This window comes from Oreochromis niloticus, linkage group LG4, assembly GCF_001858045.2.
Source record: "Oreochromis niloticus isolate F11D_XX linkage group LG4, O_niloticus_UMD_NMBU, whole genome shotgun sequence".
Classification (NCBI taxonomy): Eukaryota; Metazoa; Chordata; class Actinopteri; order Cichliformes; family Cichlidae; genus Oreochromis; species Oreochromis niloticus.
In genome coordinates, this window is record NC_031969.2 from 8,624,274 (window position 1) to 8,644,129 (window position 19,856).

The window sequence follows — 19,856 nt, forward strand, 5'->3', positions numbered from 1 at the left end:
GGGTGTCTTCCTCTCTTCTGCTCATGTTTAATACAAACATAGGACAGTCTTGCCAGGGGAGGCACTGGGGGGCCAGCAAATTTTAGGGGGCTCGCCAGTGCTCCCCGGACAGAAGTGGGATACAGTGGTAGAAGACCACACTCTCCTAATAGCTAAGAAAAGGAAACTGAGGCTACAGTTTGCGTGCACTCACTAACATTAGTGAACTGGAAAAACATTGCCTGGTCTGATGAGTCTTTCTGCTGTAATATTCAAATAGTAGCGTCAGAATTTGGAGTAAACAACATAAAAGCACGGATCCATCCAGGTGGTGTAATGGTGTGTTTCTTGGCACACTTTGTGTCCCTTAGTACCAACTGAGCATCATGTAAAACCACAGCATACCTGAGTATTGATGCTGACCGTATCCCCTGTCTTAAGACCACACTGTTCATATCTTCTGTTGGCTGCTTCCAGCAGGATAAAGCACCTTATATCAGTGGCTTCTTGAACATGACAGTGAGTTCACGGTGCACAACTTTCCTCCATAGTCACCAGATCTCAGTCTAATAGAGAAACTTTGGGATGTGCTTTAACAGGTGATGCACATCGTGGATGAACAGTTGATAAATCTGCAGGAGCTGCATGATTCTGTCATGTCAATACAGAACAAACCCTTTGGCAAATATTTCCAGGACCTTTTTCAGTCTCTGCTGTTAGAAATTAAGGCAGACAAAAGGTAGTCCAACGCAATATTAGCAAAGTGTAAGAAATAAACTGCTGAGTGTAACTTATTGTTGCTTTGTGTATCAGTAGTGATGCTCAATGTGCTACATTTGCTTTTGTTTTGTGATGTTTCCTCTTTTACCTTACATTATGACAGCATACGTGAACACCCAAAAGAGTATCGCAATTCTGGAACATTTATCAGCTTCCCCTTTCCTATCAACAACCCAGCAATTACTAAAAACATTCATTAGAGTCAAATTTTGTCTACAAGTTACCAAAAATAAACAATGGTTAAAAAAGGAAATAAGTCTCTCTCTCTCTCTCTCTCTCTCTCTCTCTCCCTCTATATATATATATATATACTCTTTCATATTTTCAAAATAGCAACACTTACTTTACGTGACTTTACAAGCTTGTTCAAATAAATAAAATAAATGAAATCAAAAAATAACAATCCCAATTAAAACTGAAAACAAGGTTAACAAAAGTTAGCCTACGATAAAAAGATGACTTTAAGCTGTTTATATGTAATATTTCATCATATATCTTCTTGGGACGACAGTTCAGATGATTTTTTATGTACAGTGTGCCTGTCAGGACGTTTACCAGACACAACATATTTATTTCCACCCGCAAATGTTGCATCACTCCCTTGCTGGTACATTAGACGATAACGACATTAAAAGGAAGGATGTGTCTTGCTACTTGCAGCTTACTGGGCTGCAAACGTGCAGCTGATTTCCTCTGCGTGAAGATAAGGATGTGGTTTAAAGACCAGCGATGAAACCACGGTGGTCATTGATGGTATCTTAGACGTGTTGTGCTTTTTTAAAATTTTTTATATAAATGGCCTGTATTTGTACAGCGCTTTACTAGTCCCTAAGGACCCCAAAGCGCCTTACACATCCAGTCATCCACCCATTCACGCACACATTCACACACTGGACACAAGACATACATACACTGTTGATTAAAGAGAGAGAGGTAGCTGAAACATTCAAATGACTGCATGACTCTTAAGTTTCATTTCGAGTTTGCTTTTCAAGCTTGTAGTTCACGGAATATGTCGGACGATGTCGCTGCTCCATCTCCGACGTCGAGACATTAAAAAAAGCAAAAAAAAGCAAAAAAAAAAAAAAAAGGAAAAAAAAAGCTCCGACTCCTGACTGAATGAGCGGAGCCCCCTTTTTTCTATTATAACAGAGAGGGAATGGGACAGAAGGAGATAGAGGTGGGCAGAGGTGTGACTGAGTGGACAGGCAGAGGCAGAAGGAGAGTCAGAGCCAGTTGGGCATTTGCCATATCTTGGTTTTATTCTGGGTTTTTTAAAGAGGGGGGGGGAAGTATAACTATAGCAGTAGTTTCGGATTTAATCGGATAGGCTGTTTCTCCAAATTCTTTGGAGTTCTCCTGCACTTTCAGGCTGAGCTGTATATTTGGAGGTAGTGGTCTGGGTGGAGTTTTCTTGGACCTGTAAGAATATTTCATACACATTTATTTCTTTTCATGCATTTTTTGCGTCCTAACCCACTCTCTAATTTCCTCGTGAGCGTTATTTATTGTTTAATAGCTGTCTTGATTTCTTTTTAATACCTGACTGCAGCGCTGCTAACTGATTATCCTGTCCTCGTCGCATTTCAGCGCAAACCTCCCCTACGACGCACGGATTACAATGCAAAGGATTTTGGAGGTTTGGGTCACCTTGGTGACAGTTTCTGCGCTTACCAAATGTGTCTTTGGGGGATACGGGTTCAGCATGTTTGCTGCACAGTCTTCCCCTCCGGACCCGTGCTATGATGAGAACGGGAATCCTCGGAGATGCATCCCCGACTTCGTCAACTCTGCTTTTGGGAAGGACGTGCGCGTGTCCAGCACCTGCGGCACTCCGGCCGCCCGCTACTGTGTGGTGACCGAGAAAGCAGAGGAGAGGAGTAGGGACTGTCACACGTGCGACTCCGGAGATCCCAAAAAGTCCCATCCACCTGCCTATTTGACAGACCTCAACAACCCTCACAACCTCACCTGCTGGCAGTCTGAAAACTACGTGCAGTATCCGCAGAACGTCACCCTCACTTTGTCCTTGGGTAAAAAGTTTGAGGTCACCTATGTGAGCCTGCAGTTCTGCTCGCCCAGACCCGAATCCATGGCGATCTACAAGTCCATGGACTATGGCAAATCGTGGGTGCCTTTTCAGTTTTATTCCACTCAGTGCAAGAAGATGTATAACCGGCAGAACAGGGCAACAATTACGAAGCAGAACGAGCAAGAGGCGATCTGCACGGACTCCCACACAGACATGCACCCGCTGACAGGTGGGCTCATAGCCTTCAGCACGCTGGACGGCAGACCGTCGGCACACGACTTCGACAACTCCCCGGTGCTTCAGGACTGGGTGACGGCCACGGACATCAAGGTGATCTTCAGCCGGCTTCACACGTTCGGAGACGAGAACGAGGACGACTCCGAGCTGGCCCGCGATTCCTACTTTTACGCAGTGTCGGACCTGCAGGTCGGAGGACGGTGCAAGTGCAACGGGCACGCTTCGAAGTGCGTCAAGGACAGAGAGGGGAATCTGGTTTGCGAGTGCAAACACAACACGGCGGGACCGGAGTGCGACAGGTGCAAACCTTTCCACTACGACCGACCCTGGCAGCGCGCCACGGCTAGAGAAGCCAACGAATGTGTCGGTAAGGGATCCCCTGTTTTCCCCCTTCACTCTGGAAATATTTAAGCATTTATCAGTGCCAAAATAATCGCAATGAGTGTTGTTATCAGTGTTTTCTGCTGTAACACACACACACACACACACACACACACACACACACACACACACACACACACACAATTAATTTTAGCCAGGTGATCATTCGTTTGCCTTTACTTTTGTTTTTCTCACTTAGCGTAAAACACAAATAGAGCTCCCCTGATAACCAGTCTCTCCTGTTTAAAATATCATTTTGTGCCTAAGTCTAAAATGCGTACTTTACGCACAGGGTCAAATGGTAAATGGTGCTCCTTAAATTAGAAATAATTAATTTCTTTTTGGCTAAATATATTTTATTGGAGGCAAAGAGGAGGAAAAGGCCTTCATGTCAAAAACAAGCTGAAATCTCAGCACCTGCGCAGTGAAAACCACTCAAACTAAAACGCCTATATCTTAAAAATACTTTCTTGAAAATTAACCAACTTATTGGTGAATTATTATCATTTATATAGGTATTTATTATACTTTTTATATCTCCCAAACCAAATAAACTTTGGTTGAAACGACCACAGGAAAAAAAAGAAGCAAGATCTATTTTCAGTAGAAATTAGGACTAATTGTTGTTTCAGAAAATTAAAGATTTCGCCAATGTAGTTTCAAAGAAAAAAAAAATACAAATTACACTAAAAGAAACATCAATGATTTCTAGGAGGCAGGGGCGCCGCCGTGAAATAAAGAAAAAATAAAGAAAAAAAATCTGTTTATGTTGTTCCCCAACTTTCATATTCTCCATATCAGTTCTGTAAAAACGCACTTTGTCAACCTTTGATCTTTATCAACATCCACAATAAATCCTTGAATAGGAAAGAAAAGGCAGGAAGTCGTTTCAGTAAACAAAGTGCGCCTGCCCAAATGCGTGACTGCGTTTTGCCGCGCGTGTTTCCGACTGTAGTAGCAGCTCTAATAGGAAAGGAAACATTGCAGCTGCACAGATACACTGCAGGGGCGTGTTGTGTTTCCATAAGCAGGTGCTATTACAGATTGGAGGGGCGATTAGGGCGGTTTTATTGACATTTTTGGCACGTAGAGTATAAACTGCCACTTTAGAGGCAGTAAACTATTCAGAGAGGAGGACAAAGCGCTGGGTAATCTGAAGCCAGATCTCCTCTCTTTTTTTTTAAATTGTAGGGAGAGTGTATTTGCTGCGATGCTGATTATTTCTGAACAGAGAGCAGGAAAGTTTATATCAACAGCTTAAAGCGAAGCAAACCTGGAAATGTAACAAAGTCCCCGACACTGCCATGGTTTGCTCAACCAAACGGAACAAGTGAACAAGTTGTTCCCCTTGGCCTCCGCCTTTCGCCCTTGCAAAAGCCAGCATGTGAGTGTATTTTACTAAAACAAAGGCTTGTCACTTGTGGCATCCATCTCGCTGTCAAGGGGAGGGAGGGAGGGAGGGCCCCCCTTTACACCACCAACTCACTTTTTTGTCCGAGTGGTGTCATCAGATAAAAAAAAAAAAAAAAAAGCCAGACTGAGCATGTCTCCCTAATAGGAAATAATAAAGGTGTCCTGACACCTTTAGCATGAAAGAAGAGGAGCCAGGGGGAGGGGTTGTTTCCACTGAGCGCTCGGGTCCATATGGTCTGGCGGTGGGGATGCAGAGTTGTGGCGCTAATGATGTGTCTGGATTTCTCCTCCCCGCTGGAGGACATCGCGGTGCTGAGGGGAGAGAGAGAGCGCGGTTATGGGAGAGTTGGTTTCACTTATTGTTCAGGACAAAGTCAACTTCCCATGACTTCTCATGCAGGGTCGCCATCATTTTGGCAAAACAAACAAAAAAAGAAAAAGAAAAAGAAAGAAAGAAACGCATTTATGTTGGCAGCAGCATTCCTATCAGCTGGAGGTGAGCGACTGACAAATTTGCCCATAAAACAAGACGGGCACGGGTCCCCCCCCCCTCCTGCTCTTTTCCCCTCTCACTCTCACCCCGTGGAATGCGTTTGGCCACCCAGCGTTTCTTCATAACTTCCATATGAAGGGAACGTCAACATTTGCAAAGAGACAGAGAACGGCTGCAAGGACATGCAGGAAAAAAACCCCAGGACATTCAAAATTACAGTAAAAAGACTGAAAAAAAAATTACAGCGAGACTCAAACTGTCTCTCTATAGTCACGAGTTTGTTTTTCGTTTTTCGCACATATTTTATATTAGAAATAAAAAAAAATGCATCATTTATTTTGGTATTGCATTTCTCGCGTAGTTGTTTTTAATCATCTTATAATAAATGGGATTTTTTTTGCATGTTGCGCAAAAGTATCCACTTCTTTTAAATCTCTGTGCGGCCCGCAGCTATCCGGAGTCATTTCGGTGCCTTTACTATGCGCGACCTTTCAAAACTCTTTGAAACTTTCACCCAATCAAACGGAAAAGGTAAGCAAGTAAAAGGGACGGCCGTGAAAACAAAACCACGCAGACGCTGCTCTCAAAACTGTGCCGTAGCAAGTAAAATTAATGTGATTTACAGTCTGACAAAAGCTTTGCAAAACGTGTAAATCAGCATTTCATTTTTTAAAAGTGTGTTACACGTTAAAAACTGCAGCATCTATAGTTTTTCTCCAAAACATATTTTTATTGCAAGCTCTCTCTGTTTTTTGATTACATAACAGACACTACATGAGCCACACACACACACACACACACACACACACACACACACAACTCGGTGCTTGTTTAATTACTAAGTGCGTGATGATATTTGACCGTGAGCCATAAAGGAATGCATAATGTTGGGAAACGCGCACATATGGTGACACATCAGGCTCTCCTGTCCCAGGCAGCTGCTTCATATTCTCTCCGTGTTCCGCGTATATGGCGCTCTGACCCCTGACAGTCAGGGCCCTGCTCCTCTCCGGCCTGAGTGACTGATGGGCTGTGAAGGTGGGGGTGGGGGGGGAGTGTACTGTGGGAAACTTTGGCTTGCCAAGTGGGTTTCGAGACGAGATGAAAATGGTCCCCTCGCTCACTCATACGTGTAATTTTGCACTTGTTCGATTTATGCTTTTGCTTTCGCTGTCACCCTGCCGTGTGATGCTCTGTTTTTCTTTCTTTTTCTTCTTCTTCTTTTTTTTAGAACCTCCGGACAGCTGGAGGTGCAGCCAGTCTTATGCAATTTTGAGGTGCATTTTCCTGTAGCTGCTTTTATGTGTAAGAAAAAAAAGTGTTTGTAGGAGAGATTCCATCGAGCAACCCTGTAGTGTAGAAAACAGCGTTAGGCATTCATTAAACCTACACAGATATCTTTGTGAGGAAGAGCCAACCTATTTGCCACCCACAAGGCAGCTGAATTAGGATGTGATTGTATCAGTTGGCTGCTGGCTTGCTCTGCCAGTACACTCTGTAATAAAGAATCTAAATGCACGTTCACGTATCTTTAAAGAGCCGCCGGGTTTGACGGTAAATATGACAGAAGAATTCAAATCAGTGTTACAGCTGCCATTGAAGTGGCTTCTTCTGGTCACATGTATCCCAACAGTCCTCTTAAAGACACTCAAGTACTGCCAACAGCAGCACTCGTCTTTAAAATGTCTTCATCTGAATTTTAAAATCCATTAAAAATGGATGTTAATGTGCACTTACTGCCCGCGTAAAAGTGGATATTGTCGCACAATATTTTCATCTGGAAGAAGTGTCGGTGTTTAAGGCCATTTGCATTTGTGCAGCTGGGCTGTGCACTTGGATTCAATCGAATCAGACTTTCAAATCAGTCGGGTTATGAGTACCTTGCATGGCAGCAGTTCAGAGAGAAAGAGAGAGAGAGGGGGGGAGAGGAGACGCTGCTGGAGACAGGAGGGAACGAGAGCCTGGCGATACAAGGACACCGCATTTACCATGTGAGCCACTCCACATCTAAAGCCCTGCTTTCATGTTCAGTTTACCGCCGAGCCATGATGATTTCAAGTATGGCTCAGTGGCACCACTGACACCGTTTCTGCTGACGGTGTCTGTGCCACTCGCCCCTGGGATGCCAGGTTAGGCCGGGCCAGGCCTGCTCACCATCTGGGTCTCATTTCAGCTCCATAGCAGCGGCCCATGTGACGGGAGAGAAGAATTTCTGCAAAGCAATGATGTCATAGGTTTCCTTGTAATAGAAGCTGCATTCGGGTCCCTTCGCTCTCCCTCTCGTCCCCCCCATCATTCTCTGGCCTGTCGCTGTGTGGCAATGCCAGGGGGCACAGAGTCAGCCCTTTCTGTTGAATTTGGAAGCTGAGACATATTTGTGGGAGTGTGCGTGTGTGTGTGTTGCGGGGTAGAGTGATTTTTCTTTATTTTTTAAGGCAACAATAGCCAGAGGTGACCGCTATTTCTGGGCTTGTTGTTGTTTTGATGGGTTTCATATTTAAATACACCGTCTTAACAAGCTGCACAATGCAGACTGTGTTTGCAGATGATCAGACAGGAGGTTTTCAGTACCTCTGATGATAAATGAAGCGTTCATAAACAGCACTGGCGAGGATAGGGGTAGCTTAATAAGGATAATGATAATAATAGAAAACGAAGTAAATGTTTGAGTGAGCGACATGCTCCTGTTGTGGGCTGTAAATGATCGCAGGAGGAACAGTCTTTCCCCCCTGGGTTTGAAACAACCTTTATTGCGCCGTGCAAACAGTCTAAAGCAGACTAACAGCAACGCAAAGTGTCTTTAATAAAGCTGGAATAATGAGAAGAAAATAGAAAGAGATGTTCAATAAAAAGCAGTTAATAGGAAACAGGTGTGCTGCAGGTGAGGAAATACTCGGGAACATTTCTGGCACTGCAGCAGCGTGGAAAGTCAGACACCCTTGACAGAGTCCAACCGGGACCGGACGGCCAGGTCGCCGGACTGACGAGTCTCAGTCATGTAGAACTTGTCAGCGCTGCACGGCTGCAGTTCGGAGTCGCACAGGGAGGAAATCTCAAATGGGGAGACCGACGGGAGAGAAAATTGCAGGCAGTAATAAAGCAATTTATTTCAATCAGTAAAATCAGATGTGAAGCAGACCCGCCTATGCTTTCCTTATGAATATGAAAAAACAACAACAACTTTATCGGCACAGCTCAAATGACGGACTCCTCTGGGGTCGACCCGAGCAGGAAAACTGGAGACACTCGCTGTTGAAACTGTGACAAGAGCCATTATCCATCATTTTCTTTTGTTTTTGGATCCATTTTTTTTAAAGGCCACTTAACTACAAGGTTATCTCGGATGATATTTGAACAATTCCAGATTCTTTTGGCATTTGTTGAAGGAAACTCCAAGAACTGAGATGTGACTGCGAAGAGTTAACGTTTATCAGGGCTTGTTTGCCATATCTCATCATATATGATGTACTTTTTTAAAATCAGTAATTTAACTTGACAATAAAAAACCTTGGAAGCTGTATAAAAATTAATCTTCAGTAAAGAGACTTTGTTTTTCTGTTTTTGAGTCTTGGTCTGCTTTAGAGTGTTTGCACAGCACACGTGAAGGTTGGTTCAAATCCAAAGGAAAAGGAGGTTATCCCTGGGATCATTAACAACCCACAACAGGAGCATGCTGCTCACTCCAACATTTACTTTGTTTTCTATTATTATCATAACCATATCATTATGGTTATTCCGCACCAATGCCTTGTTTATGGGCACTTCACTTACTATCAGAGGGGGTTGAACCCCTTGTTAAAGAAAGTCTGTCCTATCATCTACTTGAGCTAGAACCTTCCCACACTTATCAACACTTAAGTTAAAAAAGAAAGAAAGAAAAAGGAAAAAAAAAATACTTTAATGATCTCAAAATCACAACGAATAATAAAACTGCACTCAATTAGTTGGTCAAAAATAACTGTTAATAACAAAAAGAAAAATAAACAGTCATGTTAAGTAATCCCATAAATAAAAAGAAAATGTTACATTTTCCAACATACTATAATGAACACTCTATATTTTATTGTAATTTACCCCCAGGTATATAAAGATAATGGACAGTGTATGAAAGGTGGTTGTACCTCTTGGGTTTGACAAATGAAGCCAGTGCAGGAATACCTTAAATCTTCATGCATTCTCACGGCCAGCAGGGGGCGACTCCTCTGGTTGCAGTCCAGCTCTATAGAGGTTTATGGGAAAACAACCCTCATTTTCTTTACTGTATGAGCTCAGCAAACACTTTCTTGATGAGTTTACATTTAAAATTGCTAGTTTCAAGTCTTGTTTAATATGGCGTGGTGTTCATTTTGTAATTCACGGGCCCTTTAGAGTCGAAAGGGAAGATAAAGCATCTTCTGTATCAGAAGCTTTTAATGAGAGTGCAGTGTCCTTCGGTTTCTCAGTAAAATCCACCCGTTGCTTGTAATGACTGGTTTCCAAAACCAGCATGTTAAATGCTACAATGCTCAGCTTGAAGCTTCACTATGCAGTGAGTGATGTCACAGTACTTCCATCCATCTCTTATATACAGTCTATGATAAAAGCAAAACAAATTCCCTCCAAATATTTTGTATACAGTCCTTAGTCCATATTGCACATGCTCTTTGCTGAAGCTATTTGTGAATGACCATAAACATAAAAGCGTGTTGTGTGGCTGATTAACGGGAAATCAATGTTTAGTCTATTGCACTTCATAGACCCTTCATAGACCTTTCTGCTCAGTAGGACTACAACCTACGTTTTTTTGTGATTAAACCTCCATGTTAGGTGATCCTTCATGCTGGAGCTGGATACGTAGCCATTCCAGAAAAACATCATTTAGCTCTGTCACGATTACAAGTGGAGAACAATGCTTCTGAAATTGGCCTTCGCTCTGTCGCCTCCAGTCTGTCTTGCAACATAAGCCTATGTGACTTTGGTAAGAGGTTTCTCTGTATACAACCAAACCATAAAACAAAGAGATGTATTTGGGGGATCTCAAAAAAATCCACGCTCCGCTACAACCCAGTGTCCTCTGGGTAAAGGCTGCATGTTTTGAGGATTTTGTTTTGTTGAGCTCATAATTCAACACAGACACGGCTGTTAGGAGCCAGAAAGGTTTCACTCGGGCTTTTAAGAACATACTGAAAAATCTTGTTCTGCGAAGTTGTGGATGGTGGTTTGGAGAGGTGACTCAGTGTTTCGAGAGGCGTGTGTTCACTCTCGCTTAATGCTCGTATTTTTCACTCAGGAGCTGTTGGACGCCATAACAGCAGCGTCGACTAGCACAGAACACAGAACATGCTCACATCCAGCACGCAGATTGCTTTATTATACATTTTAATCCAAAAGTTTTAGCCTCTGTCAGATGACAAGAACCACACGTAGATTTGGACACATGATGGGCTGTGAAAATGGCCCAAAATATACAGTTTCAGACAACAAGTGCAGTTCATCCAGTCGTTTTTTTTCTTTAATGGAATTTATTGCACAGTAGAGAACAAAGTTTGGCTCGTGTTGCACAGGTGTCACCTTCAGCTTGTGTCTCATTGCATGACTGAACTTACAGCCAAGAGCAACCCTGGCTGAATGATGATCTCTTAAGCTGATGCTTCACAGAAAGTATTTGACCGTTCAGTCACATGAAACAGTGCAGTGACCACAGCACAAGAGCTACTGTACTTATTGCATTTGAACAAAAACATGTTTAGATAAAGTCCACTTGGCCATGGGCGCACAAAACCCACAATTTACACCAAATAAAATACGGAAACCAGACTTGACTCATGTAGTTTGAAATATGATTTCTCATATATAGGTCTCAGCTACCACACAATTCATCCAAAGCAGCAAATTGACAGATATCGTTGGTGGCTTGAAGTCCTGTAAATCAAAGACACACAAACCTCTATTAAAAATGGCAACAAATTTGTTCAGTATGATGTACAACATGAATTTAAATACGAATGAACCATGTTCCACTGTCAGACAAGTGCCTGTTAACAAGAAACTTAAATATTTTCTATTGACTGGAGAGAATTTTGTGTTTTTGCTCTCTTTCCACTATCAACTCTTGTCTTTCAAAATAAAAGCACCCACTTCAAAATAAAATCGACAAATGGGTTAAAATCAAACTTCTGGAAATTCACAGTAAAATGGACAAACATGAAAAACAAGACAAGACATCAAATATGTTAAACAAATGACATATGTCAAACTAACTTTAATTTTATTATTGTCCCATGTTATCAGCTATGACCCATCAATGGCTTCCTATTTATGATCAGACATATATAAATTTCAGACCTGATCTTTGGTAGATTACTGCATGACATACTCCTACTTAGACTCCAATTACACTCACTTTCAGATTCTAAATAATATTATGATTATTATTATTTTCATTCTTCTGTTTATTTGAAAACAGAGCACAAGGTCAGTGCCACAAGGTGAATGGTGAAGACAGCTCTGAGTGTTTATTTGTCTTCATTCTTGCTCACGTAGCCGAGATGAAATGGACGCACATGTTTGTGCGAATGTGCGGATGCTCGACTCTTTGTGTCCATCGTCTGTCTACACAGAGCTGACTGGGGCTTCCAGGGTGGCATCAAGACCACCTAGTGCGTGCACATCGAGCCCCTTTGAGGCGCTGAAGCAGTGCAGCCTGGGAATGATTAATGGGCCAGCGGAGTGACACGCTCCGCAGCTCAGCTTCAGACCCCCAGCCAGCTCCCCTGCTGCGCCGCCACCCGACACAGCCAGCTCAGTGACAACGCCGCTTGTACGACCACACACAACACGCTTCCTCGGTGTCACTTACCCAACTTACCCCCGGTGCCACCTCCCCCCAACCTCTTCACTAAAAACAGCATTAAGCAGCTCCACTGTGGAGGAAACGCTAAGCTCCTTTAGCTGGTACCATCCTTCCTGCTGCGCTGTCAACACCGGCGTCTTTTTACTGGAAGACAAAGGCAACAAGTGACAACCGGCTCAGTTATAGATGCCTAACACATATGGTCATCTGCAAAATGTCTTGAACCTTCTAGAATACCATTTATAGTAAGTCTTTACTACAGTTTTATGGGAAACTGTCATTAGTTTAGGCCTCACAGTGTGTGTGCCTGATCTCAATAACATCATGTAAATTAAATGTGACTGCTGTTTAAACCTTCACCAAGCATTAGGAATTCCAGCTGCTAACCGCCTCACACCTCTTTTCACTAACAGCAACTTCACTTTTAAACAAAGGGTAGACATAATATGCCTGCCTCAAAGAGGAAATAGAGCTGTTGGTCCCGCTTACATATTTATTTTTCCATATAACCTCTGCGGAGGCGTCTCCGAGTGGCCCTGTTGCTCCATAATGGATTTCTACATCCTCCTGTGCTCTGGCTTCATCCCTCACATACCCCAGTGACCAATTCTTCTCTGAAAGAGAATGAGGAACCACTTATTGGATTTGAGGGGATATCCAGCAGGATAGATAGAGAACAGGAAAATTCTCTGGCTACCAGACATCGTTCCCTAAATGACTATAAATATCCTAGGGTTCCACATCTGCTCAAAGGCGGGAAAACCTGGGGATTCATCAGCAGGACTCTCCCTCTGCTCACTGTGTGTGTGTGACTGAGGCAGACTGCTTTGGCAGCCTGGGAGCAAGGAATCATCCACAGGCAGAGGATTAAGCCGCCTTCCAGTCTGCTGTAACTCTTCCAGTCTGAGTGGGCATGTAGACTGTTCCCATCCTCCTCTTATCTCTTGTTCAGGTCGTCACAGCTACCGTGGGGCAGATGGCTCACGATTCCTTAACAGGCTCAAGCCAAACAGTAGAAAGTGATTTCCTTCCTCTCCTGATTCGTCTGAGACGTACAACAGACGGTTTCCTTCCATCTCTGCTCACAGGAAAACCTCCGGCGCTGACTGTGCGATCTAAACTCAGGCGACGCCGAACAGCCTATAGCCTGCACACACCTACGTGTGTTTATTTACACAGATAGCGAGGCAGTTTCTCATGATAGGGAGTCAGAGATAATGCCTTGTATCTGGTTCCCACTTATACAGACCTTTTGGAAAAATGACCTCAGAACAAGAGCAACCAAACATCATGTTAGATTTGACCATGACATACGGCAGCATTTTTGTCTTGTGGCACTAAACAGAAGACTTTAAAGAAGTCACAGGAGTGACTGCAAGGTTTCTATTTATTTATTTTAAAATGCATCAAAAAGACTTAATGTAGACACTGATGCGGCAGTGCTTGCTGAGAAGTTACAGTCTGTTTGATCTCACAGCTCATTGTGCTTGCTCTGATTTTGATCTGAACATTACAGATTTGAAAATTAAAAATGAAACTAAACAAAAAAAAACCACAAACTGAGTAGATTCTTCGACTGACCCGAGGTTACCAGACCTCGCTCATTATCTCTACTAGCATATTGTGCATTAGCCACAAAAAACCCCAACAGAAAAAAATGTTAGCATTCCTATTGCATTGTGGGTAATGTGCATATACAGTGAGGCTGAGATCAGAAAGTAAAATCATAAATATTTAACCCTGTTTTATATACAGTCATTAACCTCTGGAGCTAGAAATGAAGCCAGAGCCAAAAACTGTAGTTCCTAGAATGACCACTTGAGGCTGGCTTCTAAAGTGAGTCAATCTTCACAGACTCCAGTATTAAAATGCTCAACTTCTGAGCTGAAATGAAAATGAACATGTTTAAATTCTTCTAAAATTTAAATTCCGTCTTGGTCTTGGTAGCTAATTTTTAAGTTCATGGTAGAGGATAGAGGGAGTAAATTTTTATATAAATATAACCTTTAAATGGTATAATGGCTTAAAGCAGCGGTCGCCGGGCCACGGACTGGTACCGGTCCGTTAATCGTTTGGTACCGGGCCGCATGAGTTGATGCTCGGGTGTGATGGTTTTCAGCGTTTTTATTGGTTTTTAGCGCTATTTTTTAAATCATTTTTATCGTTAACTCGGTTTCCCTGGGACTTTTCCTGTGTATTATGAATAAATCTTTTTTGGGGGGTCTTGTATTTATCCGCCACACCTTAAAGGCCGGTCCGTGAAAATATTGTCGGACATAAACCGGTCCGTGGCGCAAAAAATGTTTGGGGACCGCTTGTTTACATACAGTCTTTGGCCTGTGACGCTGTTGTTATGGCAGGTAACTGATAATGATTTGCAAAAATAAGGGGCACGTCCCTTTAAACAGTAAAATGATATACTAGTAATAGACCAGGCAGGTCTGACTGACAGCTGAGGCCTTCGTACTGCATTTGTTTTACTCATTACTCCAGTAAGGTTCAGGTTCACTGAACATTGCCGCTAAGATTTCCTCAGTTAACGTGCCTCAGGAAGACACCAAGCCTTTTCCTCTTCACTCAGTACCATGTCCTGGAAGCCACCTAGCAACCAGGACAAACTTTGAGACGAAATGTACACAGCAGTAACAAAATCCCTGTGACTTCTCAGTGTTTCCATAAAAGCAAGCATTAACCATTATTTTCCTAATTTTTCCCCCTCCTATCTGAAGAAAATTTGATGCTGCTCACACTCTAAGATTTTTCCTAAGTTGGTGTACAGCTTTCCTTCACACCGTCTTTGACTTGTAAAGAGTTTACACACCACTGTGTGCAAAAACTCCACAAATATCTCAGTGAATTGAATGAAACTGAAAAACAATCGCACTTAAGCTTTATCTTTGATAGCTAGGGCAGGGGGTTAAATGTGCAATCTAAAATACACAGGAGAGACATTTTTGAGATGGGAATGTGGCCAGTTATAAATAGGCCTGTGGAGAAAAGTGGAGAAAAGCACAATAAACATGCCACAAGAACGATGGATTGTCACCTCAGCATTATGATTTACAGCCTAGTGGCTTCCTGCCTCTTCCTCCCTTATTCCCTCTGCACGGGTGAACACCGTGGAGCTGCCGTGTGCCGGAGTGTTAAAATAACCTCCTTGCTCTGTGGGGGAGATTTGGACCTCAGCCTAACACTGGAGTCCTGCAGCAGCCTTGCCCTGTTTAAATGTTTAGGACAGGTTTAGTCTGGAGAATACCTCTTATGACCACAAGCTCAATTAGGCTCCATTCATGTAATGTCAGGTTTACTGTAAATACAAGCCGTGAGCCGGAGGAAACTATTCAGGCCGGCCTCAGTTCGGTGATTACAGTTAGGATAAGTGGATGATTTTCAAATGTCTCCCTATTGTATCAACACTCAAACCACAATTCCCATAATCCAAAATTACTCACAAGACACAATGAATAAGAACTATAGGCTGCAGTAATCTAGACAAAGGACAAAATAAGTACAAAGCTTGTGGTGCCACAAAGGCCACACTGCTCCAAAGTCTTATCCTACGTCATGCCCTGTTCCAACCAGCTAGCTTTGTGACTCAACTTCAGTGACAGAGAACTTTTAAGATCTTGGTAATGACATGGAGAAGAAAGGTTTGTCAAAGGTATATGGACTTACAGCGATAATGTATGATGTAGGAAATCTGGCAAATGTTAAGAAATTAGTAACAATTTTAAAAAAATTAAACACGGACTCCTGATCAGATCCCACTGCTTACTTATGCAGGTTAAAAATGCAAAAGTAACTTTAACTCCATATACTCTGGCCTACAGTACCGTGAAAAAGTCTTGAACCACCAGCGTGTCCTTAAGAAATTTGAGGAAACTGGGAAGCTGGATATGTGGAGAACAAAAGAAGTGGCAGGTTTAATCTACAGCCGATGAACGGTATCTGAAAATCATGTCATTAAAAAACAGGAAACAAATCCAACAAAGACCAGATACAGGACCTGAGAGATGCAGATGAACCCTCAATGAAAGGAAGAGGAAGAAACGGGGACAAAAGTCTGAGGCATGCATACTTACTCACGAACTAGAATGAAAATGAGTAGCAACAAGTCTTATGGAGTGAATCTGAAATCTTTGGTTCAAATGATCATCAATATGTATGAATGAGAGGGATCAGGCGAGGCGTTACAACAGTGAGTGTCTACAGCCATCTGTGAAACATGGTGGAGGCTCTGTCAAGGTTTTGGCTCCATTCCATTCAGTGGTGTTGGAGATCTTGTTTAAATTGATGGAATTATGAACACAGGAAAGTAATATCAGATTTTGATCCACTATGCAGTACCATCTGACTGACAGCAGCTTAATTTTTCATCATTACAATAACACGGTAAAAGCATACCTGGATAGAAAAACACACAGTGGAACACTGTTAGTCATGGATAGGCCTCCCCTGAGCCTGGACCTCAACATTAAATGGTGTATTGAGCTACTGAAGTAATGGATGAACAGTTAAGAAAGCTGGGGGCAGTGGTGTTATAGCATTTAGATGCAGTCCACATACAATAACCATAAAAACTTCCTTTAGAGACAGAACGGGGGGAACAAAATTTGCTTATCAAGCTTAATGACCTTAATGACCGAGGACCTTTTCATCACCTCTCCCATAAACTTGAGGAAGGAAAGGAGCAGCACTCCTGTCAGCCTGTTTCCACACCTACACTTTGGAAGCGCTCCAGTTCATAAATGAAAATATACAAGGCATCAAACAAAAACACACAGCTCTATCAGAAACTAATAAGCTTTTATGAGATTATTACTCAAGAGAATATTTCAGCAACAGTCACAGCGGGCATGTTTAGTCAGTGACGCAGTTGTACACACACACACACACACACACAGCATAAAAAAGGAAGTATTCTCCAGTGAACGCCCCGCAGTCTTGAAAAGCAGTGACAGCAGGATGTTCCGTCACCAGTCCATCAGCTTTGTGGTTTAATTGGTCATTTTAAGTGCAGTTTTGTTTCCTCCAGTGGGCTGCCAGGAAGCGAACCTCAAATGCGATCAAGATTTGGCTCTGCGTTAAATTTAAACATATGACCTCTGATGGTGGGAGGATCAGGTGAGAGAGAGGCCTCGACAACAGGTCTGGACATTTGAAGAAAAACTAAGAAGAAGAAAAAAAAAGAAGAGCTAATAGCCAGCATGTAAACACATCCTTTTACCCCCCCCCCCATCCCCTCGTGTATCTGTGTCCCATTTCGTTCCACAAGACGAGATGAAAAGCGTGACAGAAAAAACGAGTGACACGCAACAGAGGTTCCAAGTGAGGCTGTTGCAGTTACATGGCGTATGTTCCAGCAAACTGAACTAGTGATACGCCCACTCCCGCCTCCTCTGGACCGCTCCCAATCCTACAACAAGAGGATAAATGGGCTGAGATACACTGGCCATTATGCGTTATTATTCATAAGAGAGGGTGTGTTATCGTTGGCACCACCTAGCAGCGGCTGTTTAGAAAGGGTAGTGAGTAACTCTGGTCATTACTGATTGCACAATTACAAAATGTGGCTGCTACAAAATGTCGGGTCGGTTTTGTTCAGCCCCCCTTGGAAGTAAAACGGGTCATGGCTCAGATCAGACAGAGCTCACACACTGCAGAGAAACTGGGAAATGCTTCATTGTGCTGCAGCACATGCAGAACACTGCGAAGGAATGCACTGAATGTTGTTAGAATAAACATTTTTTTGCGTGTGTGTTTTAAGCAAGTAAAGCCAGGATAATGTCTGCAGATCAACCTGGCTGCATTAAAACCTGCAGGCAACTGCTGCTCTTTTTAAATCACCTCCAACAGGTCATTAATTGACCCACACAAATTATTACCAGCTAATCTTAAACTACACTGTCTAATGGTAAATTGCAACGAGCTGATGTCACGCTGCATTACCTAATGACATGCACTACACTGAGGAGGAGAGTGGAGCTCTGCTCTGGCCAGGCTGACTTTGGTTGGCTGTTTATGTTGAGGCAGTGCATTCCCCCGTTCGCCAGGCAACCAAACGGTTTACGAGCAGTTACTCACACAAAAGCAAGGGGCGGGCTGATTGCTCAACTAATTGATCTCCACCAGAGATCACAGAGCCGTGCTCATAAAGAGAGAGGGGGAACGCCTCCCATGACATCAGCGCATGCTGCACGGCGAGACGGGACCTGCAACTCAGGGAAAAGACTTCTTCCCACACTGAGAGATGCAGTCGGCAGAGAGTTTACACACATTTTGCAACCAATAATCAGCAGCGGGGTACTCTGCTATTAGACAAAGTGGTTGGTGGTATAATGACAACCTTATTAGAACTCCGAAATATAAAATAATATACACATAAGCTTCATGGGAAACATTTGCCATGCCACCTTCTCTTTCAGTGTTGTGCAAAAATTTGCTTCCAAAATCTTGATTATGCCTAACACCCACAGGGAAATTCCTGTTAGGTCAGAGGCCAGCTTTAGTTGCTGAAATTCCCTTTTTGTGAGCTGACAGGTGTTCGGTGTCTTTCAGCGAGGCTGATGTGAGCCAAGAGTTTAAGCACAGATTAAAAAATCATTGTTAAATTCCATGTAGTGAAAAAAAAAAATCCACTTTTCATGTGTTTTATATAAATATAACTCATTTAATCCATTCTAGATTTTGGATTGGAGCAGCTATATGTTTTCCTTAATACACAGATATGAGAGAACAACAACTTTCATGTGTGATAGAACTGCACAAAGACTAAGACTCAATAGCTGGGATTATTTCACATAATCCCAGTTAAAAACTCGCAATAGGTTTTTTTCTTTCTTTCTTTTCTCTCTCTCTCTCTTTTAAACACAAAACATCAATTGATATCTGCACCGAGGCCAAAAGCAAACACAGTAATGCCGCACGTTTTCACACAGACGAAGAAACATGCTGGGGCCTGGGCGAAGTGGCAAAGAGTGATGGCTTTAGATAGTCTTTCATTGTGAGGATAATTCAGTTCATTAGCACCACTCATACCTTTCATCTCTTATCTGGTCCCCGGGTACAAAGTGCAACCTTGTGTTGTCTGGCAGCTCATCGGAGGTGAAAGGTGAGCTGAGCGATGGCTCGTTGTGTTTCTGTGTCTGCAGTAATGGTAGCGGAGCCGTCGCAACTCCCGCCCGCAAGGAGCAGATGTGTGACTGCCAAATTAGCCGTGATGGCATCATTAGCCTGATAGCATCTGCCCTCATAAAACCAGGCAGATGCTGCTAAGCTGTTCTGTTAGCCTTTGGCCTTCATATGGAGTGGACAGAGGTAATGGTTCTTGTCAGCTTTGCTTTTGCTGTCACAGACCATAAAATATGTGATGTAATGTTAGCTCTCTATGAAAGTGTAAAAGATGTGGTTACAGTTGTTTTCAGCCAAAAATTCAAATAACCCAAGGCGGATAGCTTTGCATTGCTGTCACGCATGCCGAAAAGGTAGCACCAAGCCAAAGTTTGCGATGAGCCATGCTCAGTGTGTGAACTAGTCTGATAATGCCAACAGATTCCAAGTCTTGACTCCTGGTTCTTATCCATATCTTGCGTTGACACTTGATGGCTGATACCAGTCACCCTGAGCGGGTAGACCACATGGGTGGGCAATGCAGTGGAGTCGGGGGGGGACACAATGAATGTGAAAACAGTCAAGTCAAGAATCCAGCA

General features: G+C 43.0%; 1 protein-coding gene across 3 annotated transcripts in view; it reads left to right on the forward strand.

Annotated features, from left to right (window-relative positions):
* The first annotated feature begins 1,901 nt into the window (after positions 1-1,901).
* Positions 1,902-19,856, forward strand: part of ntn1b (netrin 1b) — a 47,851-nt gene continuing 29,896 nt past the window's right edge. Inside the window, exons 1-2 of one of the 3 annotated variants that reach the window (XM_025906758.1) lie at positions 1,902-2,181; positions 2,312-3,395. In XM_025906758.1, the coding sequence (XP_025762543.1) occupies positions 2,381-3,395 (1,015 nt within the window). In that variant the 5' untranslated portion in view covers positions 1,902-2,181; positions 2,312-2,380. The other 2 variants (XM_005468473.4, XM_003443090.5) reach the window with 2 other exon arrangements.